General features: G+C 37.9%; 1 protein-coding gene across 1 annotated transcript in view; it reads right to left on the reverse strand.

Moving 5' to 3' along the window:
• Positions 1-544: 544 nt before the first annotated feature.
• Positions 545-14,590, reverse strand: part of PREX2 (phosphatidylinositol-3,4,5-trisphosphate dependent Rac exchange factor 2) — a 269,082-nt gene continuing 255,036 nt past the window's right edge. The window contains exons 39-41 of the mRNA XM_066378926.1: positions 13,002-13,104; positions 8,618-8,685; positions 545-3,332 (exon numbers count right to left, since the gene is read on the reverse strand). Of these exons, the coding sequence (XP_066235023.1) occupies positions 3,287-3,332; positions 8,618-8,685; positions 13,002-13,104 (217 nt within the window). The 3' untranslated portion in view covers positions 545-3,286. The remainder of the gene's footprint in view (positions 3,333-8,617; positions 8,686-13,001; positions 13,105-14,590) is intronic.

Genomic DNA, 14,590 nt, shown 5'->3' on the forward strand with positions numbered 1-14,590 from the left:
ACTATATAATATTACAGTATCCTAAGAATTTAAACTAATTTTAAATTGAACATTGTTGCTTCAAGAAGAGTGATCACTGAATCTAAGCCTCTGGAAAAATGTGATTTAAGGAGACAGAAAATATTATGTGACTTCTAAGATTGGGATATTGGCTGAAAAAATAAAGCTTATACTCTAAAGTCAACATTATATGATATATACAATATAAGGAACAGTACAATTTATTTTTTCCTTCCTTCCTTCCTTCCTTCCTTCCTTCCTTCCTTCCTTCCTTCCTTCCTTCCTTCCTTCCTTCCTCCCTCCCTCCCTCCCTCCCTCCCTCCCTCCCTTCTTTCTTCCTTCTTCCCTTCCTTCTTTTCTTCCTTTCTTCTTTGTTAAATAGTAATGGGAATATATGTAAAATTCTAGTTTCTTAAAGATGCTCATATGTCTAATATTATATTAAATTTTATAGTATGTGATCTTATAAACCTTTGTAAAATATAATATTTATGATATATTGACTAGCAGATACTATATAGTTAATATGTAATTTTGAATCAGGTTCCAATTTGAGAACCAGCTTTTCTATGCATGGCCTTCCCTTTTGGAGAGAGGCAGATGATCACACTCAGAAGCTGGAGGAACTGTTGGCAAGCTTTAGCAACATTTAAAGGTACACCGGTTGTAGAAGACTATGTGAGCATTTAGGTAAACCTATTCTAAAAACTCAAGGCCAGTTAAATGTCCAATGTCACACAGAGGTACATCATGGTGTTGAAAAATTATTTTTATTCATCTATTAATTAGACATTTTTTACTTTTACCACTGCTTTAGAATTATAGTCAAATTTGATAATATGTACTATTCCAGACTTTCACTATATACCTAAAACTGGTATCTTTAATTTGAGGAGTGTATTTCTTTTCAGACTGCAATAGCACTGGGTTATCTCAACTGTGTATTCAGAATGGTATAATGTCCTGGAAAATCTAAGATTTTCATACATTAAAGGCATCTTACATATTTCCATTAGCTTTATTTTCTCAACATAAGATATATAAATTAATGGCAATGCACTCCATATAAACATTACTTTACTAACAAATAATTAGTAACAATACTACAGTTCTGATGGCAATAAGAAACACAATGTATTAAGAAGGTGGACTTCCTGGTTCAAATCCTGGTTCTACCACTTGTCAGTCATTTAGTCATGGGCCAGTCATTGGGCCATTCTCTGCTTCAGTTCCTCAACTGTAAAAAGGAATTATGAAAAGAGTACCCCCTCAAATCGTCATTATGAGGATTAGTGAAGTATGAGTAAAGCACTTGGACTCACTGCTTGGCACATAGTAATTAACTTTACTGTTATCTACAATTTTTATTATAATAAAAAATGATAGTAACTGATGATAATATGAACCATTATTAACTCTGGAGCATTTAATAAATGTCAAACACTTATCAGAGTAGATGGTATACTTACACTATGTTTAGCCCCTAAAATAATATACAGAGTATAGGTCCACAATACTGATTTTACATACCACAATAGCAAATAATGTCCCCCACGAAACATAGCAGAGTGAGACTGAAATGTTTAAATGACCCTTTCATCCTGCTAAGAGATTACTGCTTCCAGGATAGTGATTAGAAACATGCTACTTAATCAGTTTTGCTCACTCATTAGCCTTACATAGAATGTAATCAAATTTTCAGTATGGGAAAAAATCACAATTTACTAATATCACGAACCTTTAAGATCACTTGCTGATAGTATTGAGAATGTTAAATTCCTAAAAGTTAAGGATATACTTAATAAAGATATTTATGTTAAGGTCATCTCTTTATTACATTCAAAGTGTCCAGCTTTTACTTTGAAAACTCTGATGTTGGGTTCTCTATTTTTCATTACACATATGAACTTATTGCAAAAGTCTTAAGAATGCTTCTGTGCCAAAAAACAATAATTATTATTTTGACCAGTCAGTATATAAATATCTCATATATATGTAAACACAATATTTTATTATTTAATACACAATTGTTAGTGATTTTTAATGGTAGTTTGAAAACCATGAAAATATAAATTAAAATTTAATAATGGTTTGTAAATACTTTAGTTATGAAAAGCATTTCATATACTAAATTAGTCCAAGTTCATAAAATTGTAACCATCAAAATAAGGGCGTTTTAATTACTCTGAAAATTATAAATTTAAAATCAATATCACTGTAGTCTCTATGATAAAAACAATGTTATTTTATCAATGCAGAAATGATAAACATTATGCACAAAATATACCTTGTGCTTCCAAAGATGATCAAGGTCTCTAACAGTCCTTTTAAAGTTCAACAAATAAAGCTTTATTTTCATACCTTATACAAATACTTTAATAGAAAAATACTGGGCATGGTGTATTCTCTTAAGAGTCTGACATCTTATATGAAAACCTTAATAAAATTAAGAGTATTAGGTATCTAAGTTAAAGGTTGACTTTTTAAATAGACTGATATTTCCCTCCTGTACCCTTGTCTTTCTTCCCACCTCCCCAGTCCCTGCTGCTTCCTACGCCCTGGCCACATCTGGCTCAGCACCAGCACACACGCCCAAGGAGACCACACCCATTTCAGAGACCCAAGACAGCACCTGCCGTGGGAACTGTCCAGGAGGGCAAGGGACTCCTGGAAGCTGCAGGAGGAAGGTCTTGCTGGGAGTCTCAATCACTCTCTACTCCTCTAGTGACAGAACATCCTTTGAAAGAGGAAAGCATGCTTCACCTTTTACACAGAAACCATTTTTTTGGATGCAGAGGGACTGAGAACCTATGACACCAGTCTGGGTTTTCTGTAACATTTCTGTATGATTGAGAAAATGTGGCCATGTTTCTTCAGTGACAGACGTTTTCAGATGGAAAGATCCATCGTTACATGTTCCCATTTGGAGAAGACAAAACCAAACACAATAATATATTTTTAATAAATGGAGAGAAGGCATGATGATTAATTTTTTTCTCTGATATTTTTTTCTGTAATTTCCAGGGATGAATTTTACTCTCAAAATGAATAGTGCATGGCAACACACAGAGAGATCAGTTTGTGAAATCAAGTTGTTGGAATGAAGGTCTATCCATTTCCAGCACAAATATCTCGGTATGAGCTGAACAATAGTTATTAACACCATGGTGAAAGATTTAGAGAAAAAATTCATTTTGTTATTGAGTGGAGAATGTTTAGCCAGGCTGTCCTTTGTCTTGTCCAGTGTCCGGAAGGCTTCTGCTCGCCTGGTTCCGTGAGGTTCTCTTCATTCATCTCCGACTGGGGGAGGTGGCTCACACAGTTTGTACAGCCTAGGAGAGGCACGAGAAAGTGTGACAGGGGTTGATGTATTAATAGCACTTGAGATGGTTTTATGAGAATAACAAATACATGAGTGTAATAAATACATTGACCATCATTTCTTGGTTCAGGAGGCATTGACCATATTGCCCACTTCGCTAAACATTGCGTATGAATTAGCAAACTCCCAAATTTCAGTTCTATTATTTAGAAAACACCAATATCTCTGTGCACACAAATATGACGACTGGCTGAGCAATGCTGCCTTTTTCACACCACCTGCTTCCACTCCGGTGCCCACTGTTCCTCTTGCTGGAAGCAAAATTGATTCTCTAAATTCCACAAGATGATATTATTATGATAATTACCATCATGTCTAATATGATTGTCTTGTAACAAGATTATCATCTATCTCACAAAGGTCTATTGGTTTTTCTGGCCAGTTTTAGAAATTTGCTTCATTTTGTACCAATAGGTGGTATAGGCAGTTGGTTATGGAACAGCTGCTGTGGCAGTTCTGAGTCCTGAATATCAAAGGCTCAGTTAGCTGGCATTTCCCAAAAAATATATGCCCCGCTTTGCCCATCCTCCCCTCACCTGTCAAAAGAATCAGGTGGAGATTCAAGTGGGTCCAGGAATCCATCTGCCCTGATGGAGATGCCAGAAGACGGGAGGATGCCCCCTCTTTGCATCCTGGGTCTATTATTTGAGACCACACAGCCTCAAAGCAAAGTTCAGGGGATTGACCTAGGATTACAGACGTTCAAGATCTCCATGTTCCCCTGAGTGGTGGAATCCCAACTCCAGAACAAAGTCAAGCTATTACAGAGCTGCAAAAGTGACCATGTACAGTGGTAGAGCGTCAGCCTGGTGTGCGGGGGACCCGGGTTCGATTCCCGGCCAGGGCACATAGGAGAGGCGCCCATTTGCTTCTCCACCCCCCCCTCCTTCCTCTCTGTCTCTCTCTTCCCCTCCCACAGCCAAGGCTCCATTGGAGCAAGGATGGCCCGGGCGCTGGGGATGGCTCCTTGGCCTCTGCCCCAGGCAGGCGCTAGAGTGGCTCTGGTCGCAGCAGAGTGATGCCCCGCATCGCCCCCTGGTGGGCAGAGCGTCGCCCCCTGGTGGGCGTGCTGGGTGGATCCCGGTCGGGTGCATACGGGAGTCTTTCTGACTGTCTCTCCCCGTTTCCAGCTTCAGAAAAATACAAAAAAAAAAAAAAAAAAAAAAGTGACCATGTAGGGCATGCCCATTATTTAAGGCATAGTCTGAGACACCATCAGGTAGCTGGCTGAAGGTGGCTGGATGTTGGACTCCGCCTGTGCCTCAACTGTGCCCACAGCCACAATCATTCTCCTTAGAGATGGTCTTAAAAAATAAGGTGCTGATGTCTGCTTTGTTTCTTTTCAAAAGCACTCCAACCCAGGGGTAGCTGTGATGATTCACGGTCTTTTACAGGTTAAATTGAACACTGTTGAAACAAGTTGTTGACAAATCTAGCAAATTAAAATTTTTCTCTTTTGTCAACACTTAATCCCATGCTAATTCTAAATCAAGGAAGAAGAATGAGAAGGATTTAATATTGAGTAAGAAAGCTAGTTAACAAAATGAACTCTTAGTTCGGAAACACATGTAAGAAGTTATTGCCTTGGAGGTTTGCAAAACGTATTTCAAGTCTGCAAAGTGCTTAATGATCCACATGTCATCTCCATGGAAGAAAATGGGTACTGAAATAAGGACATCTCACATCAGAAAAGCTTATTTCATCCTTTCTGGGGAAAAGAATACATTAAAACGAGCTGATAGACTTCAAAGCTGCTTTCTTTTTTTCTTTTTTTTTTTCAGCTAAAGGATATGGTGTTTCCTCAAAATACATTCCTGGGGCTGGAACAGCAGAACGATTGAAAAGTTTCTTTCCTCCTCAATGCCTATCCCCTCATTCCCAACAGCAGCACTGCTTGTTGAGTGAGAAGGCAAGTGACCACAGTCCAGCAGAACAGACACAGTGAGTTGGGTGGAAGATGAACTATCTAGTGAGACCTGGGTTGAACCATCACCTTTTATTACTTTGAACTGAACATTCCCACAGAATGCCTGGGAAGGCTGGGAAGGCACGTCTTAGATATGTCTGCCTTGCAACTGGTGAAAGGGCTACAGCCTGTGATCCCCTAATGAAATAATAGCTCTGAGTGCTGTGAAGCTGGGCAGATCCAGCTTCTGCCAGGCTTCTTGGAAGCGACTCGGGGTTATTTGAGTTCAGACACATTTGTAATGGAAATTGTTGGGGCTTTGGGAATTTAGAACAAGCAGATGAAGTTTGGAAGTAAAATGTATTAGGTAAGAGTTAGACTTTTACTCTGCACCAAGGCATTTGGTTTTTAGCAGCTAAATTGTTACATAATGGGAGGTCTTTGCCCATCATTGGGAGCCCTTGATTTTCTCAATCTACTCTGCACACCAGTGACCCTGCAAAAAAAAAAAAAGGTTTGTCTTTGGCTCCACTTTTTATTTTTCTCTGTTGGAGCTGGTTATTTCCAAATCTAAATCTGCAGAGTAGAACTTGCAAATTGCAGTCTATAGATCATGCCCTTCATCTTTGTACATGGCAAAATATAAGCTATTTTAAAGGAAACCATGAAGCAAATGCCTCTTCCAAGGCTAAAGTTCGATAATACTCTGTTGCAAGGCAATTTCCCCATCACACAAATGAGAAGACTGTCTCAGAGGATAAATGACCTGACCAAATAAGGTCACATGGCAGAAGCTGGGACTCAAATGATCTTGTCACTTTTAACCACGATAGTATGCTGCCTTTCAATTACACAAATAAAAAAATCAAGCTTTCATTACAAAAATTTACAGATTTTTTAATGCAATAGAAAATAGGACGAATGTGCCATTCCATCTGAAATGTTATATTTGGTTCTTGGTAAAGATATGCTTATTGCTCTGAAGAGCCAATGAAGGAAAGGAGGAGAAAGAACCTTATCTAACTGCCCACAAAGTCATCTCCACGTGGATGTCCCATTGATCCTTGGTCCTAGCTGAGTGCATCATCCTTTCCATATATCTACTGTATCAGTGACGAGAACCATTCACCCACTGGCACCCAAGCCAGAGATCTGGTAGCCATTCTAGGATCTTCCTTTTCTCCACCTTCTTCATCTATTTAGTGTCCAAAGACTATTAATTCTGTCTACTAAAAATCTCTCTAATCCACCTGCTTATCTTCATCCTCAATACTACAATACTCTCCCTTCAAGCTCTTACCTTTGGTTTTAGCTCTCCTGTGATGGATTCTCTTAATGTTGCTAGATGAGAAGATTGTTTAGTAATAGCTCCCTATTGTCTTCAAGTTAAAATCAAAACCCTTCAATATCTCATACAAGTCTCTTCCTGCTCCAGCCCCTGCTTATGTCTACAGCCTCACTTTTCATCACTGTTAAAGAGCATTCAACCATCAGTCACAGAGATCTAGCTGTAGTTCTCAGAACACGATGTGTTCTATAGACGCTTGTATCAATGCATCAGCAGCATAGGACATCGATTACCATCCCAACTGGACCAGGGCTACTCTGCAGCCTCCCTCTCTATCCCTAGCCTCATCTCTAACTGAAAGCTCCTTGAGAGATTAAACTATTTCTACCTCATATTTACCTTCTCCAGAGGGGATAGCACAGTGTTTTTGCTAGGTCCTCAATAAATATTTGTAGACTGAATAAAAAAATAAATAAAATAACATTTAAAAATAACTCTAGCCCTCTCTTAGGGCTACTACTCCCTATAAACATGTCCATTTTACAGCTGGCACATTTTACAGCATTTCATTTCAAGTATTTTAAACATAACCCAATAAAGAAAAGAGTGAGTTCATCAGTTTCCTTTCTTGTATTCAGCCTGCTGTTGGTTTACTGATTAAAATGCTGAAGTCTTATCCTACCCCACTGTTTATTATTGTTTATGAGCCCTAGCTAAGAGGACCTCGCTGAGCTATTATTGTAACTGTAACACTTGCACTGGGCCTATTATCCAAACACACCATGTCTGCTTCCGGTGCTACAGACCAAATTCCTACACAAATGAATCTTTAGCAAAAGAAAGTCTTAGATTCTAATCTAATCAACTATGAAAGATAACATTAACAAGATTTGAGGGTGAATTAAGGTTAGGAGTCAGCACTAAAACTAAATGCAACAAGAACTGGAGTGCTTTATTCATTTTCAAGGAAAAATGTGTTTTGTTTTTTGAAAGTACTTTCATTGCCCACACAGATTTTCAAAATGAAATATAACTTCATAAATGCTGCAGTTATCATTCTAACGGTGGTAACTGCATTGTACATAGAAACAAAGAGTGTCTGGTCTGTGGAAGTGCTTAGAGGAGCCTACTTTATGCTAAAATGCAAATGTATAAAAGCAATCAAATGTAAAAGAAATTAATTTTGCCCTACTTCAAGACAGATGCTGCCTACCTTAATGTCACCAGCGAAATCAAATGAATATTTCTTTAATGGCTGTTCCCTTGTTCATTTATTTTAAAGGTAGGTTAGGGTACTTTCTTATGATGACATATAAACTTCAAACATTTGATTTACTAATAAACCAAAAGTTCATTCATTCACTTATTCATTCACACTTTCTTGAAAGCAGTTCAGACATTCGAACACTGGCACTGTGATGAGCAATGAACAAAACTGAGAAAACATATTCCCTGCTTCCAAAGAATTCATATTCAAGTTGGGCGAAGAGACATGGAGCAATATATTGCAACACAAGCAGGACTATAATCGATCAACATACAAGATGCTAACAGAGTATAAAGAGGAAGGACACTCAACCAACACTTCAAGGATAAAATGACATCTAAGTAGGGTTTTGTGGTTAAATAGTTTTCTATACAGACACAGATGGGAAAGGCAATCAGGCCACAGGGAACAAACAGCACATGCAGTCATAAAAGTATAAATGAAAACGGCATTTTGGTAGTTTGGCACAGTTGGAATATAAATTCTCATAGGAACTGTATGGCCTTATGTTTTTGAATTTATGAGGAAATTTGCAAAATAAAATAATGTCAAGACTTCTATTTCCTACCTCTAAGTTTGCTTCAGCTAAAACTCCATTTTATTATGACAGCATTTATGCCTAGTCACAATTAGCCACAAAATGTTTACCAGGCCAATTCCTATGACTAATCAGCTTACACCGGGCATAGCCTAGAACAGCTGCATTAGCTGTGAGTGACAGAACCCGGGAGAGGGTAGAGTCCTTTGGGATAGAGCAGACATAGGGATCATTACCTGGGGGCAGACTGTGGGGTCCGGTCTCTGACTCCCAAATTCTTTGCTGTGTTCTGAACTCTTGCTCCCTGAAAAAGGTAAGGAAATTCACTCTCAGCTTTGCATCACATTAGTAATTAACATGCCATTAACGTTTGAGTGTAGAATATGTATTCTAACCCTGTATTTAACATCAAGGGAGAGTGGATGAGGAGAGAGAAATCATCATCTGAGCATAACAGCATTTCAAAGTTAATGCTTTTAAAAATCAAAATACACCGATATAGTGTATTTTGCAAAGGATTGGTGTGTATTCCAATAGCCGTCTAAATAATTTGAAATGAGTTTAGATAACAGATTCCTGTTCACCAGCTCATCTGCCTTTATTCCTAGAATCAAGCCATACTTAAGACAATAGGAAATGCACAGGTTACACATATCTGCTGTGTCCCCACTTTTATGGAACAGAGATCACAGTTCTATCACACTCATGTGCCTGTTTTGCCCTAGCTCAGGGTTGGGAACCATTTTGGCTGAGAGAGCCATGAATGCCACATATTTTAAAATGTAATTTCATGAGAGCCATACAATGACCCGTGTACTTTATGCATTATCCAATTAAAATTTGGTGTTGTCCCAGAGGACAGCTGTGATTGGCTTCAGCCACCCACAACCATGAGCATGAGTGGTAGAAAATGAATGGATTATAATACATGAGAATGTTTTATATTTTTAACATTATTTTTTTTATTAAAGATTTGTCTGTGAGCCAGATGCAGCCTTCATAAGAGCCACATCTGGCTTGCGAGCCATAGGTTCCCGACCCCCGCCCTAGCTGAATAATTACTATTTTAAAATTTACAGCGTTTATCAAGAAAATATCTTCTTAAATAATTCTAAGGCAATTTCTGGACAAGGCATGTACATATGGATCTCTGAAATGTAAGAATTCTGCTCCAAATTTATAGCACAGACAATGTACTTTAGCCATGAAAAAGTCTTTGCAGCCTGTCAAGTTCATGAATGAAGTCAGAATCATTGTTCATTTCAGTTCCTAATGGGAATTAGTTACAACATAGAACAAAACACAAGAATGTGGGGCTGACATTTAAAAATACTCTGAAACTCTGTCTCCTGCTACCAAATTCTAACCCATGGGAAGGAAAGAAATGGAAAGAGGAAAGGAATAAAGAAAAAAAATTCTTTCAAGATGGACCAAATAAAGGAAAACCAATAGAGAAAGGAATGGGGGTGGGGGGAAGACATATGGGAAGGAATTTAGGAATTGCAATAAAGCAATTAAGAAAACCAAATTTTGCCTGACCAGGCAGTGGCACAGTGGATAGAGCATCAGACTGGGATGCGGAGGACCCAGGTTCGAGACCCTGAGGTTGCCAGCTTGAGTGCGTGCTCATCTGGTTTGAGCAAAGCTCACCAGCTTGGACCCAAGGTCACTGGCTTCAGCAAGGGGTTACTCAGTCTGCTGATGGCTCACGGTCAAGGCACATATGAGAAAGCAATCAATGAACAACTAAAGTGTCGCAACGAGAAATTGATGATTGATGCTTCTCATCTCTCTCCGTTCACGCCTGTCCCTATCTATCCCTCTCTCTGACTCTCTCTCTCTGTCTCTGTAAAAAAAAAAAAAATTTAATAAATAAATAAAAAGAACCCAATTTTAAGTAATTTTAGACTTAGAGAAAAGTTGAGGAAGCAGAACAGAAGATTCCATACTTTTCTGTTTCCTGATTTATATCCTGATACACAGGTTTATTGGTGCCTGTAGTGTGGTGGTTTGCCCATGCCTGTGTCCACCATGACAGAGCAAGGAGTGCATCTTCCTTGGTCTTGGTCTTACTGCCAGTCTAGTCCCCTGATTCCATTGCTGAGTCAGAATTCTTTGCAATCTCAATTTTTATTAAAATGCTCAAAAAACAATTTTGGGTTAGGCTTCGACCAAAGAGAACTTGAAATGTATTATTTATAGGAAAGAAAACTTTAAATTCATAATGTAAATGGGAGTGTCTGCCTCAAGCCTTTTATTAATCAGACCAGTTGGTTATATTAAAGTGTTTATGAGGATTATTATAACCATTACAAAAGGTTGTAAGGAGCACAATACCCTTCTCGCTATCTTTTCTGTTTCCTTCTAACTCAAGCAGTTAAATTAAAACTCTATGGAAAGTACATATACAAAATCTGTACTTGAAAACTATACTGTAATTAGTAATGACAATAAAATATGCCAAAAAGCTTCTTCTTAAAAAAGAGACTAAAGATCTTAGAAAATATAAATCATTAATCTGGTAAATTTTCTAACCATTCGATCTCTAGAAAACAGAGTCTTATCTAACGGTTGAAAGGCAAAAAGAACGTCTTTCATTACATTGTGTCCTAACTACTCAGATTCTAAATTGGTAAGAGTCAGTTTGCAGATTGGATCCCAATCATTAATCCCACTGCCTGGAACTGGTGAGTGCTGGTCGAAGGACCCGCAAGGGCAGGAATATTGCAAACATGTGCACCCCAGTTCCTGCAAAGAGAGGCACTGGGCTCCATAATCTTTCCCAAAGAAAGGAGAAATCAGTCTTTGTCTCTCAAAACCACTTAGAAATGTCATAAAAAAACTTGGAGTAGAGAAACAAGCAACAGAAGAAGGATTAGGGTTCTAAATGTACATATTTATTAAAAAAAACAGGAGAAAGATGGAGTGGTAAATACTAAAAAAAAATGCAGATTAGAAATCAATCAGGGTTTTATAAGGAGCTTTGTTAGCTCTTTAGTCTTTTTAAATTATACTTTATAAATAAATAGTAACACACATTAATACAAATATAATATGCGTATTATGTTTTAGAGAGGATTACACCAGTTAAACAAGTCATTAAAACCCATGTGATATTATTTTTATTTTTTCTGTTTCTCTATCCACATTTTTAGTTATAATAAGATACAGGTTTTGAGTGTTCATAAACTTGGAATGTATATGTAGCCAACTCATAATTTCCCCTTTACTAGATTATTATAAAAAAAATTAAGTCTCTTAGTAAACCACAATTTTGGGATGGCTTCTGTCAGTCTGATTGCAAACTTAACCTAATAGCAACAGAGTGGAACAGAAAGGTTCATCTCTCTGTATGCTTCAGCACCCAAATCCCAATCCAGATATGACCAATCACAAGTTCACCTTGACCTACTTTTTAAAGCTGAAGTTGTATATTGACCCCCAAAAGTTCTTCCTAAACCTGTTCCATCTGCATCTGTATTTGCCCTTTTCCAGCTGAATCACAGCATGTCACGTGCTCATGGAGCCAACCTTCATTTCACAAATCAGACTCGTACCCTGTGAGACCTGGGTTCTCAGTCTTCTGGTCTGGGGTTCACAATCTGAAGCACCAATGTACATGTACCTCCTCTCTGCCCTGCAGACGCCGGGCCAGAGCTGGCCTCACTGCTGACTGCTTCTGGGTTTTTTCATTTTATGGATTTTTGGTTTTTTGGAACAAACCCAAAAAATTATGTTTAAGAATTATATACTAAGTCTTTAGTAAACAAATCCTCAAAGCTAAGTCACTAACTATCACTGGACAATTCAAACCAAGCCAGCAAATAGAAAGATTGGTTAAATCAGTTTCCTGTGGTAGCTTAAGAAGAGGCAGCAGAATAAAATATGAAATGAATGTCTTTCAACTTCTCTTGTCTTGCTACTCATTGTGTCTTTTCTACTAGATGAAACATATTTTCCTAATAATCACTGAATTGGAGAATAGCACTGCTTTGCGTCTATCTTTTAAAAGAATTTCAAGGGTTAAAAATCTAACTGCCACACTTAAAATACTATTGGATTATTGTATAGAAGTTTATTCACTTTATAAACTTCTTACCCTTATCTTCTTACCCACACATACTAAAGACAGTCCAATGGCGGCATTCCATCCTCCTCATGAAAATCCAAGGCACGGCTTTACCTTCAGAATCGCACACACACTCTTGTCCTGGCCAGAGGCCTCGGGAGAGCTCCGGAAGAATGCAGGGCCCTCAGCTCTTTCCTCTGTTCTTCCCACCCCCTTTCCCAGTTTATTCCCTGCAATTCCCAGAGAGTGACATGTGGCCCTTTATCTTCTCCTTTGCGTAAGCACCAAGCCACTCCTGCTCACTTTGCCTGGCCAGCACCCTTTCCTCCTTCAGGTGACCTCTTAGACACCCTTCTGTCCCATGCTTTCTAAGTTTCTTGGTTATCTGTGCTGTCTTCTTCCCTGGGAGTGTTTCTTGTTCAGGACTTAGTCTCTGAGCCTGGAAAAATGCCTGTCACCTCTAGACACTTTTCAGAAACCTGACAGGTGGACCAGGAAACCTTAAAAACCAGGTCCTGTAAACAGCTCCCTATGATGTGAGTGAGACTCACCTGCTTCCGCATCACATCTGTAGCCTGCATGATGTAGCGAGGAGGCAGTCCGTGGCTCCTGGCCAGAATGATGGCCTGCTCCACTGTCACGCTTAGGGTGCACCTGTGGGCAAAGGCAAGGGCAAGTCAAGTCCTGACAGTTCCTGTTAAGCACTTCAAGACAACTGGGGTTACTAATGAGGGGTAGCAGAATACGCCACCCCCACATCTGCCACCTTGGAGAATTCCTCATTTTCCTCTGGGTCTCTTCCATGTATACAGGAGGTACACATGTTAATAAACTTCTGTTTGCTTTTCTCTTTTTAGTCTGTCTTTTATTACAGGAGTCTTGGCTAAGAACTCAAAGAGGAGGTGGAAATTTAGTTTTCCTCCCTACACTAATTTCAAAATCAAAGAGCAGCAGGCAAAAGCAAAGCAACAAGACAGTGAACCATTGATTTTTCTACACAATTACCTGGTTAAAAATAGACTAACAAGCCCATAATGAACTATGTTGATACACAAAAAATTAAATAAGAAAAATTATAATAAATTATATTAGCAGATATTATTCTTTACTGATATTTTATAACTGAAAAATGACTTAATATTTTTATTCATACTGATAATAAATTTATACTGAGTTATGCCCAATATCTTAGAAAAATAAACAGTAAAATTAATATTCACTAAGATCAGAATATATTAAAAAAATAAAGTATATTTCTTGGACTTATCTAAAAGACTGTAAAATTTCAAAAAGAACCTTTAATTAGTGATCCCAGAATGTGTGCTCAGAGCAACCTTGAGGAAATTCAGAATTTAGTCCCTAAATCTAAAGACTGTAGAGTCTTCCTCCATTTCCTTCCCTTTGAGGTGCTTCTTTTTTATTACCCCACATTCTTCTCTCCAGCAGCTCTTAGAGCCTATGTGTAACTATTTGTTAATATTTTTTAGGTCCTGGTCTCTGAATTGTTTTTTCAGGGGTAATTTTATATACATTTAATAAAAATTATCATTAGTGTTAGGTTAGGTGTTTTTCCTAAAATTTATATTAGCAGATGTTGTTTTACTTAATTTTTCAATATATTAGAGTTTTGATTGTTTTTTCTCCATGTCTGTCTTTACCTCTCTGTGGTCTGGTTTTTACACATGTATTTTTCTAGCTCTGTTTAGTTTTTCCCTACAAATGAAAATAAGTTCTATAATACAACTGTTAATATGTGAGGAATATCTCACCCATTTATCCCTGGTTATAAGGCTGACTATAGAAGTCTAGTATACTTGGTGGATTTTAATACTGATGAATTAAGAAAAGGAGAAGAAAGGTATTTGAAACATCACTGCTGTAATTTTAGAAAGTAGTTAACAAAGCGCCACCACATTATTACACATGTACAATTGCCTTCAAAGGAGAAACATGTTATGCTCCATTGGCTGTTAAATGACTGGGAGAACAAAGCAGCTTCCTCATCGACCCTCAAGAGAATTCTTTAGAAAGCATTAATAGTCAATGGCTACGTTCTCTAACATAAAGTTTTAAAGCTTTATAAAATTGTTAAGACATCTAGTAATGCACAATGTTTACAAATATTCCATGTATGTGTCTG

The sequence above is a fragment of the Saccopteryx leptura genome, chromosome 3 (assembly GCF_036850995.1).
Source record: "Saccopteryx leptura isolate mSacLep1 chromosome 3, mSacLep1_pri_phased_curated, whole genome shotgun sequence".
Lineage (NCBI taxonomy): Eukaryota > Metazoa > Chordata > Mammalia > Chiroptera > Emballonuridae > Saccopteryx > Saccopteryx leptura.